This window comes from Sinocyclocheilus grahami, unplaced genomic scaffold (assembly GCF_001515645.1).
Source record: "Sinocyclocheilus grahami isolate Dianchi unplaced genomic scaffold, SAMN03320097.WGS_v1.1 scaffold230.1, whole genome shotgun sequence".
Taxonomy (NCBI): Eukaryota; Metazoa; Chordata; class Actinopteri; order Cypriniformes; family Cyprinidae; genus Sinocyclocheilus; species Sinocyclocheilus grahami.
The window spans coordinates 511,721-523,182 of NW_015505409.1; the positions used below are offsets into that span (position 1 = coordinate 511,721).

At 38.2% G+C, this 11,462-nt stretch overlaps 1 protein-coding gene across 1 annotated transcript in view; it reads left to right on the forward strand.

Annotated features, from left to right (window-relative positions):
* Positions 1 to 11,184, forward strand: part of LOC107597246 (connector enhancer of kinase suppressor of ras 2-like) — a 44,651-nt gene extending 33,467 nt beyond the window's left edge. Inside the window, exons 13-23 of the mRNA XM_016288220.1 lie at positions 3,344 to 3,582; positions 3,905 to 3,939; positions 5,111 to 5,159; positions 5,696 to 5,744; positions 5,890 to 6,062; positions 6,436 to 6,509; positions 6,720 to 6,791; positions 6,870 to 6,940; positions 7,100 to 7,182; positions 8,282 to 8,983; positions 10,477 to 11,184. Coding sequence (XP_016143706.1) covers positions 3,344 to 3,582; positions 3,905 to 3,939; positions 5,111 to 5,159; positions 5,696 to 5,744; positions 5,890 to 6,062; positions 6,436 to 6,509; positions 6,720 to 6,791; positions 6,870 to 6,940; positions 7,100 to 7,182; positions 8,282 to 8,983; positions 10,477 to 10,698 — 1,769 coding nt within the window. The 3' untranslated portion in view covers positions 10,699 to 11,184. The remainder of the gene's footprint in view (positions 1 to 3,343; positions 3,583 to 3,904; positions 3,940 to 5,110; positions 5,160 to 5,695; positions 5,745 to 5,889; positions 6,063 to 6,435; positions 6,510 to 6,719; positions 6,792 to 6,869; positions 6,941 to 7,099; positions 7,183 to 8,281; positions 8,984 to 10,476) is intronic.
* The last annotated feature ends 278 nt before the right edge of the window (positions 11,185 to 11,462 follow it).

Here is an 11,462-nt window from a genome sequence, read left to right on the forward strand (position 1 = left end):
CCGAATTGAGGCAGTAATTAAAGCAAAAGGAGCCCCAACCAAGTATTGAGTACATGTACAGTAAATTAACATACTTTCCAGAAGGCCAACAATTCACTAAAAAAATTACTTATTAATTACTTACAATTCACTAAAAAAATAAGAGTTACTTATGAAGTATTCTAATTTGATGGTGGGTTTTTGTTAAATGTGAGCCAAAATCATCACAATTAAAAGAACCAAAGACTTAAACTACTTAAGTCTGTGTGCACTGAATTTATTTAATACACGAGTTTCACAATTTGAGTTGAATTACTGAAATAAATGAACTTTTTCACGATATTCTAATTTATTGAGATGCACCTGTACAACTAGGATGCCTTGGGGTGAGTAAAACGCAGCCTAATTTTCATTTTTGGGTGAACTAACCCTTTAAATTCAGGAAGTGCCCCTCATATTCAGAAATCTGTAATTATAAAAATCACATATTACATTATACCAAACATGTGTTTTCTTAATATGCGAATGTCTTTGTTAATGTTGGTATTTGAAGTTAACTACAAAGTTAGGAGCTGCTTCTTGGAAACTATAATCTAGTTTTTCAGCCTCATGTGGCATTCTTAGTTGCATATCCTGGCATTTGCCGTGTAAGTTGATTTCACAACTATATATGAAGAATGTAAATGTCACAAACCTATAGAACTGACATTTCAGAGCATGTGAACAGAGAACAAAAAGATGTAAGGTGGTGACTTTGTTCTAGTGAACTTTGCCACCAAAAGCAGGAAATACAGTTACGCAGGCTTGTCTGTGAAAGTTGAGAGTAGCAAAGAGTAGGACAGACTACTTTGAAGAAGCCACCTGAGCTTCAGAAAGCAGGAGGAAATGTAGACAACCATTACCACTACCGTTGCTTGTTCAGTACAGTGTAACATTTTTTCGGAATATATTTTAGAATTGTTTTCCCTCCCAAAAAGCAACAACAGAACAGTGAAACTTATAACAGTCGATTAATGTAGAATATCACCTTCACTTAATAATAAAAAGAAAAGGCTTTACACCAAAAAGTTGTATGAAAACGTTATATTTAATTAGTAACAAATCTTTAATTAGTTACTGATATTTTTTATCTTTACCAACTCATCTTAATGTGTGAGTGTTAATCTAATTTAACTTAAAGATTGGAAAAAAAGAATGTCAATGACAGTCACCAACTTTACTTTTTGGTTTTTGGGGTGTGGAAGGTGACATGTAAACATGTCAAATAACTAATTTATTACTTCCCTGTTTCTTTTTTGTGGAAACACAACTCTAAGAATCAGGGGTGTGGACTCAAGTCACTTGACTCGAGACTTGACTCGAACTCGAGTCCCAAATTTGATGACTTGCGACTCGACTCGACATAATTAAAGAAGACTTGAGATAATAAAAATAAAAATAACAAATGACATGATTCGTCTAGTAGCGATCTCCGCTCGTGAAAAGCGCTGCCCTGTCCGTTTGATCGCCGCCCAGCAGACACACGTACGGAGCGGGCATGAGAAACGAGAGGCGCAGCCGCGATCACTTCACTGGTGCTCGCCTCATCATCACTGTGACCGCTGCTGTTAAATATTCCTCACTTCTTTTGTTTGTCCGACACCGAGGTGCACCATGAGTGACGGATCCGCATCCCGCCACGACCCTCGCACTCTGCCAACTCGATGTGCTTTCATTTTAATTTAATTTGTAAAAAACACCTCTCTGAGACCTGTTTTTGTCAGATCTCCAGTTTTTGTTCGATCAGTTGCATATTTTAATTGCATGTGCATTTTTTTAAATTCAAACCTCCATTAACCCTTAAATGCATGAATGTTTCGCCAATCATTATTACATATTCGGGTCTTTAGCGACCCGGACCTATATATACAGCATGGATGGATCTTTAACGGCTGCAATAGCAAAAAAAAACTCAAAAGGGTTCAATTTGAGCAGATGATTTTACCATCGCTGTCATCGTCAGAGCGCACTTCCACCATACATTCATCACTGGCAGCTTATTCACCACATCCAGCATCAAATGACGGTGACATTTATATTTCAATGCGTATAGTAATTGCTCTGCAGTAAAGCCATTCAAACCACTTCAATTTTTGCTGATGATATTCGTTTGTTTTATGCCTGCGGTAATTATGAGTGAAACGTCACATCATTATTGTGTATCAAACAGTGCTACCTTGAGGAAAAAAGATGCATTGCACATATTGAGTCATCAGATATGTAAATATAGTTGTGCAGGAAAAAATACTTACACATTTACATACCTCGGGTCTCTAGTGACCCTATACACCTTTTACAAAAAATTTATCAGAAAACTGGCATTCTTTTATATTTAACAATTTTTTTCTTGTTATATTGTTTATAATTAATAGATTGAGGAATACTAAGAAAGTTGATGTCTAACTTAAACAAATTAAGGAGGGAGAGGGTAGAGAATTATGTCCCGGGTCGCTAAAGACCCGAGGTATGCATTTAAGGGTTAAGGGTTTTTTTTTTCTGCAGCCCTCTATGACTTATATATTTTAAAACTATTTAAAATATAAAAAAAATACATCTCACTTGCAAAGTATGCTTGCAGTTATTTCTTCTAGTTCTTTCAAAGCAGTTCTGTCTGCGTTTCCGCTCACATATTTTAAAATCTGTTTCAGTGAGGTTCCAAATAATGTCTCATTGGCTTAGATATAACACCTAGAAGCATATAGCTATTCTTATGCACACATGCAAAGTATGTTACAGCTGTCATTTCTATGAAATTATGTCATCTTTGCTATTCTGTTACTAATAAAATAGTTTTTTTTCACTGCTTATCCTATTTTGGCACAATCCCTAAATTGAACTGGAGTAGTTTTACTAAGTCATGTACTTTTATACCTTCCTGATATAAATAACTATGAATTTGATATGGTAATTAATACTGAGACACTCATTTAGGCAAAAAGCACTAATGACTTGTTTAAGACTTGAATCTTAAAGCTGAGGACTTGCAACACGACTTGGACTTGCCTGTCTTGACTCGGGACTTGAATGCAAAGACTCGAGACATACTTGTGACTTGCAAAACAATGACTTGGTCCCACCTCTGCTAAGAATAGGACAGAGATTGCGTAGGTGACATTAGCACAGATGTAAAATAGAAAGCAAACCTCGAGGGGAAATAAACCTCTAAAACCTCACACACACACACACACACACACAGGAAGGTGTAAGAGTAGCTTCGTTCTGTGGTAGCTGGAGTCATGAAGAGTTGAATATTTTGCAGTACGCTTATGTTCCATTATAATGTTTTTGGCTGACTCAATGCTTGGTTTCTGTCTTTGCCCATCAGATTCGGATTCCTCGCTCTTGCGGTTCCTCGGTGATGATAGGATTTTGTTGATCCAGGAAGAGGCAGAGTTCTCCCAGCGTGACACAAGCAGGCGATCCAGGAAGAAGAGCCGAAATCCCAGCAGTCCCAGTTTTCCCATTAGTCCCTCTATGCTTGCCCCTCCTGTACGTCTGGACACAGGTCCCCCTGAGGGGCTGCCCTTCCCCGTGCCAGACTCTAATACGATGCCACACTACCATGTAAGTAAAATGTCGAATCTGATCTGAGCTGTGACTTTTCTCACACAATTGCAATTGTTTGATGTCAGTCAAAATCGATTTGGTCTTCAAATATTAGTGTTTTAACTTAGAGGCATATCAAACATTCTAACATTTATATTTGTTTAATAAAAAATGTAAAAATCGCCTCATCTAGTGACATACTAGTCAAATTATTGATCCATAATTTGATCACATGACACTTGAACAGTGTTTTTTTTTGTTTCATAGCACAGAACAGGAAATTCAAATCTGTCTTCCTCTCTGTCTCTTGTTCTCTTTGTCATTCTGTTCTTTGCCCCAGAGAGCTGCAGACACACTTCGAGCAGATTCTGATAGGTAAGTAAACTTCATACCTTCCTTATATTATCATATTTGTTTGTATTATTGAATTATTATCCCCTGGGGTTGACTTGTTAACACAAAGAGTAAAGGTTACGGCAACAATGTCTTTTTTTGGGCTGTTATTTTCAGCTTTGTCCTCAATAATTCTTTGTAAACGCTCCCTTGAGGGAAAAAAGTGCTTACACATGAGCTGTGGGTTGACTGTTGGGTCTAATATCGATTTGAACTGGTCCATGCTGTAATATGTGCCTCTTTGCATAGCCGGCATTACATTGTGACAGATTGACGATAATATATCATAATCTACCCTGCCATGTGTCACTCAAATGGTTTAAATCGAACTGAATAACCTTCAGCCTCTGATTCTCATCACTGAGCTAATTCAGAAAGGTTTTCAGGGCAGCAGGTGCTACACATGGCCAGATGTCTACAAAGCACAAGATTTGGTTGATTTCCCCATATTTTATTCTTATCATTACAGCATCTGGTGTTACGATTAACAGTATCAATTCTGTTTCCTCCTTATTACCTGACTAGCCAAGATTCTGAACAAAATCCAATTTTTTCAATTCAACATAAATCCCAAGATTTTAAAATGGAGATGTTTTTGGAGAATAATAATCTATACATATATTGGACTGGGGAACAAGTTTTGAGTTCTTAAATTGACAGCATGTCATCTTAGTACAACAAAATATGAAGGAGAGGTGCTGCACACTTTTGTTTGAGCACACAACAGTCACCACAGTGAGGATCTAAATGAACTGAGGAACAGAAATTCCTTGGCTGCAGTCTTAAGAGTGTTGTCTGGGTGCCTGAGGTTTAGTTGTAGTCCTTACTATTCAAAAATATTTTGTGTGTGTGTGTGTGTGTGTGAGAGAGAGGAGTGTGTGTGTGAACAGCAGGGTGGTTTCAGTTAGAATAAGTTATGAAGTTAACCTCAAACCCCAGCATCCTGTCCACTACCTGTGCCTTTGTTTGAGTTAAATAGGTGAGGAAGAAAAATTAGTTTTTTATATTATTCTTGCTGCGGGTGGAATCATAAATTACATTGCTATGCTCAGGCAGTTTTAATATTCACATAATTAAAACGCCATTGAAAACAGAACTCTCTTCTCGTCTCTTGAATGTCTCATTGTCTTTGTCCTGTTGTCCCTCTCTACAGATATGCCAGTTCAGGACTTGACCGACAAGCAGGGGCATCAATGAGGAAGGTAAACCACAAGCGCATTTACAGCATCAGTAGTGTTAATGAGAATACATATTGTTGGGAACAAGAGGTACAGATACAATTTTCAGTATTTTTTTTTTTTTGATTGATTGGAGAATTTTTATTTGCAATATGGCAGCAAAAAAGAGCTTGTTACGGTCTCTCTAAGGAAGGCGAAGAAGACGAGGAAGAATAATCCACAAAGAAAGTCTTTAATATAATAATCCACATGAAACTTAGTTTAATATTAATCATATTATCTGTTACTATATAACTATATTGTTAATTATATTAATACATGTTTTTTTTTAAGATTAGGTCATGCTCAGGACACTTTTTAGTAATGAGGATGTATGCTTCTTATTACTTATTAAATTCAAAAATTTTAATTTGTAATATATGTAAGGAGGAACATGTACTGTATTTGTCTGTTATAGAACTTCATAATGTGTTTTAAATAGAAATCCTCAAGGCTTTGGTTTATGAGAAGGACACAAGCAATTCTTTGTTTCTTATGTGTCCTTCTTCTCCTCTCTCTAGTCTGTACATTATGCCTCTTTGAGGACCAAGCCCAAGAAAAAAAACAAAGGTACAATGAGATGAGATGCATACAAGCTCCTGGGTTTACTTTGAGCGCATGGGTTGTGTGTTGTGTTACACTGTGCTGTGTTTGTCAAGAAGAATATTATCACAATGTTATTCTGTCATTTAATATGCTGTGTGTGTGTGTGTAGGTTCCCTCAGTAGTGCCAGCAGGAGGCGTATTGCCTGCAAAGATCTGGGTCATGGCGACTGTGAAGGCTGGCTATGGAAAAAGAAGGATGCCACCGGCTACTTCACACAGAAATGGAAGAAGTACTGGTTCGTTCTCAAAGACTCCAACCTGTACTGGTACACCAATCAGAACGTAAGTAAACAAACACAATTCCCTTCTCTTGGGTTGTGTGTGTAGGATGTATGAAAGTGTATAGGATTCAATCTTTTATCCATTTCCACTTGAAATATTTATGGGATCTGAACAGCTTTACAGTTCCACATCCAGCCAGTCAATCTCTACTATTATTACTAATTACAGAATTATCAGCACTTTCATTACCTGCTGCCTTCATTGATGGCCTGGTAACAGGCTCACACCCGGGAGTGATGTTTAGTTTTCTAGTTTTTGCATATTAAAGTGTGCATCACATATCTCAGTTTTAGAGAAAATCTGTGCATTTATACTATCATGTAACTGCTGTCATGCCGAAATGATTCCTCTTGTTCTTTATTTCTTTGCTCAGGATGAGAAAGCAGAGGGCTTCATCACTTTGCCAGAGTTTCGGATAGACAGAGCAATTGAGTGCAGGAGGAAACAGTGAGTGTTAGAGGACAACAATAATCACTCTTTCTCTCTATTGTGTTGGATTTGCTGGTTTTTGGGTGGGTCTGTGTTTGAAACCCAACGGAAATTGGGTCACTGCAGAACTGCTGATCTTTCTTTTACACACACACACACACACATACACACACACAAACTAGATATTTGTGTGTGAATGTCTCTTTTTCTTTGTCTTTTGTGTTTCAGTGCCTTCAAAGCATGTCATCCCAAAATTAAGAGTTTCTTTTTTGCTACAGATCATTTAGAGGAGATGAACAGGTAAGTTGTTTCAGAGCCCTCTCAGACATCAGCTCCCCACCCTGTTACTTCCTCTCACGTCTGTGTTTCGTGTTTCAGGTGGATGAACCGTTTAGGCTTGGCTGCGATTGGCTATACGCCTGATGATCCGGTACCGCGTCCTGATGAAGGTGAGATCACATCCTGTGATCAAATCATGAGCCCATAGTGCTGTGATCTCACTGACTCTAGTTTTACACCATTTCATTGTTCTGTAACTGTTGAAAAGCCTAATCTGACTATTATAAACTATAATATCATGTATATGTGATTCTGATTTTTTTTTTTAGATTACTGGAGTGAGAGTGACCAGGATGAGGTTGATGGCTCTATGACACTCAAACAGGAAGCGACGTACCACCACAACCCCTCTGTGAGTATAAGCTCACGTCTAAGTACACATTTCATACATTCAGCCCAAAACACACTTTTATTTTCTTTAACAGAAACTTTTACTATTTCGACCGTCACACTGTCACCATACTGGTTTTGAGGCCTGTTAACAATTTCCACTTAAACCTCAAATCAGTAACCAGTAAAATCAGAAGTCAAGCATCAGGATAATGAAATTTTTTTCTAATTTGCAAAACAAAATTGCATGGCACAAATCTAGGTTCGTTCTCTTAGAAGAAGACCCTTTCCCCCTTCTTTCTGAAATAGATTTTTATTTGCAAATTGATTTTCAATTTTGAATTTATGAATGTATAGAAAAATATAAAATTATTTTGACAACTTCATAGTAAAAAAGGTTTTATTAATTATTATTTGTAAAAATTATTTATATTATACACACAACCATTCAATTGTTTGGGGTCAGTGTGTATTTTTAAAGAAATTAAGGATGCATTAAACTTATTAAAGTGACGATGAGCACAAGTGACGTTTACACAAAAAGAAATAAAAATAAAAATAAATAATAAATATTACACGAGCAACAAATCAGCATATTGAAATGATTTCTGAAGGATCATGTGACATTGAAGACCGGAGTAATGGCTGCTGAAAATTCAGCTTTGCAATCGCAGGAATAAATTATATTTTGAAATAGAAAACAGTAATCTTAAACTGTAATAATATTTCACAGGATTACTGATTTAGTTTATGTTTGATCAAATAATTGCAGCCTGGTTGAGCATAAGAGTCTTCTTTCAAAAGTATAAAAAATCTTACCAAGCCCAGCCAGCTCATAATGATGGCATCAAGATGTTAAATTACATTACTTCCGAAGAGAAAATAAATTGCAAATAAAAGCTGTGATTTGCATGCTTGTTTTTTGGCAATATATGATGTAACATGGTCAGTTTTGTAATTTTTTTGGCTCACAGAGAAGTTTGCGGAGCACCAGCTCCCACACCAGCACTATACACAAATAGCGAACTGACTCTGTCGCTCTCTCTGACTGTAATCTTATACCTCTAACTTTCTGACTGACAGCTGACAATGATGATGACCAGTGTTTCTTTTGTCCTCAGGCAACTTCGTCCAGTCCATTTCCTGAGCGCCATTTTTCCAGTGGCTCCACATTCTCACATTCCTCCGCCGAGGAGTCCCATTCTTCCTGCCGATCCTCCCATCGAGAACGCCGCTCATGGCAGGACCTGATTGAAACCCCCTTGACCAGCACAGGCCTACACTACCTTCAGACCGCAGAAGAGGAGGAGCCAGCCCTGCTGTCACCTGACCAGCACCGACAGGCCACACTCCCCGCCCAGCACCGGCGTCATCTGGAACGTGACGGGCCATTTCCGTTGACGGACAGCGAAGAGTCCCGGCCTCGCCATCACAATCACAAGCAGCGTAGTCAGAGCCTCCCTCGCCACCGCGACACACATGGACACTCGCACCGCAGCGCTCGTACACACGCTCACGCGCACACACATGGCACTCTGAGGCCAAGAACTCATCTCCATGAGGAAGAGGAGGAGGAAGAGGAGGAGGAAAAGCAGGTTCGTAAATCTAGCAGTAGGAGGCCTGAGAGCGAAGAGAAAGTGTCCGATGGCACAGATGACCTGCAGGAGCTGTACCGATCGCTGGAGCAGGCCAGTCTCTCGGCTTTTGGCCAGCAGAGGCCTTCCACCAAACAAGAGTTCAGACGCTCCTTCATCAAACGCAGCAATGACCCCGCCACAAATGAACGACTGCACCGTATACGGGTTCTCCGCTCCACGCTAAAGGTATGCAAACATAGAAAGCAGTTGACCTTTTTATACTTTTGGGTTTGGACGTAAACTATAACAGGGTAAACTTCTACTATAAACTCCACTGCAGTTATGTTTTTTAGTAGATGAATGTAATACAGCACAAAATATAGTGTTAGTACGCTACTGTGGTGAAAGTTTGGGATCTGTATGTTTTTTAATGTTTTTAAAAGTTTCTTATGCTCACCAAAACATTTAGCCTATTTGATTAAAATGCAGTAAAATAGATAGATTGTAAAATATTATTACATTTAAAATAGCCATTTTCTATTTTAATGCATTTTTTAAATGTAATTGATCTCGGTGATAGTGACAGTAAAAAAGAATGGCATTTATTTGAAAAAGCAATCTTCTGTAACATTATAAATGTCTAGTGTTACTTTTGATCAATTTAATACATCCTTGCTTAAAAGGATAGTTCACCCAAAAATGAAAATTCTGTCATTAATTACTCACCCTCTTGTTGTTCCAAACCCATAAGACCTGCGTTCATCTTCAGAACACAAATGAAGATATTTTTGACGAAATCCGAGAGCTTTCTGACCCTCCATAGACAGCAACGCAACTGACACGTGAGACATCAGTGGTTCAACGCACATCAAAGACTGACACGGAAGAGAAGAAATTGTTGAATAAAGCTATTTTTATTTTCTTTGCGCGCAAAAATGTATCTTGTAGCTTCATAACATTACGGTTGAACCACTGATGTCACATGGGCTATTTTAACAATGTCCTTACTACCTTTCTGGGCCTTGAGCGTGTCAGTTGCATTGCTGTCTATGCAGGGTAAGAAAGCTCTCAGATTTCATCAGATTTCATCAAAAATATCAAATTTTGTGTTCCGAAGATGAATAAAGATCTTACAGGGTTGGAACGACATGAGGGTTTTCTTGACAGAATTTTCATTTTTGGGTGAACTATACCTTTAATAAAAGTATTTTAAAAATCATACCAACCCAAAGCGGTTAAATGGTAGCATACGTTACCAATTTTAAAAAAGGAAATAGAAAAAATATATAATATTGCAGAAATGCCATCACAGTCTGAATAGGTCAAAGTTCAAAAGTAAACTTAGAATTTATCTCCGTAAACAAATCGAGAGGAATCTAATGGACAATTCTAGAGGATCTCCATAAACATTTAGCAAGATTGTCAGCTGCCATCTGGCAAGGGTGTAGGAACTACCTGAACAGTAAAATTACATGTTTTAAATCTTATTAGCTCAGCTCTATACTAATGCTCTGAATACTAATTAGGCTACGTCATATTTGTTTAGTAGTGTTAACAGAATTTTCTCAAAATTCTGGCTTACCTTTCACATTCTTTCTATGCACAGATTTTTGACATTTTGGTAAATCTGAAGAATTTCAAAAGCTCAAGCCAGTCAAATGCTTTTTCTGTACAAAGAATAACTTGACTATCTGGAGTTGAGTGAGTTTTCAACCTCTCTCTTACCCCTTCATCAACAGGCAAAGGAGGGTGACTTGGCGATAATCAGTCAGTTGCTGGACGACCCTTGTTTGACCTCGAGGAAGTTTCGTGAATGGAAGCAACGTAACCACGAGCTCTTCCTGGATATCTGTGAGTTCAGCTCTGCCCCACTGGAACCGCCCAACGAGTCCAACGACCTTTCACCTCTCTCACCAACGCTGATGATGCACACTCACTCTTTCATAGAAACGCATGTGTGAAACACAGTCACGCACCCACATGACTAACAAACAGTCACATGCTAAAATACAGACATAAAAGTATATCAATAACATTGAGTCGTGCATTTCAAACCCACACACACACACTTTGAAAAACACTGTGGATCCAGACTGTCTTCACTTTTTCCTTGATGGATGACCTGATACTGCCCTCCTCCTGACCGCGAGTGACACCGGATTGAACCAATACACTGTAAGATCAATGTCAAAGAACTGAGCCAGCCTCCAGAACTACTGCAGACAGACACGCAGCCACTGAAACCTGAAAGGCGACTCAAACTGCTCAAACGTCACGGAAGCGAAAGTGTTACCTGCACATTTACGGCTCACTGCAAACTCTGTACAATATATTTAATCACAGCCACATTTTGAGATGGATGGAAGAAAGGCCCATGTGAGGTGCCCACTGCATGCCTGAAGAAACATCTTTTCAGATTAATTGACAACCTGTTGAACAAAGTAGGACCGTATATAAAAACAAATATTTAATTTTTCTCTCTGATTGGAGTTAAAAAAATTTTTTTTTTTAAATATATCTTCTGATGATTTTGTTTGTTAGTTTATTTATTTATTTAATATATATATTTTATTTAATTTTTTGTTTTTTGATTTCCTTCCCTCGGAATGCTGCAGGAAGAGCACTCATGTAGCCATGGGCAACAGGCTTTACTCTGTTACCAAGCAACACCGCCCTACTGTGTTACTCTATACAACTCTCAAAGCAAGCAAGAGTGTTTGAAAGT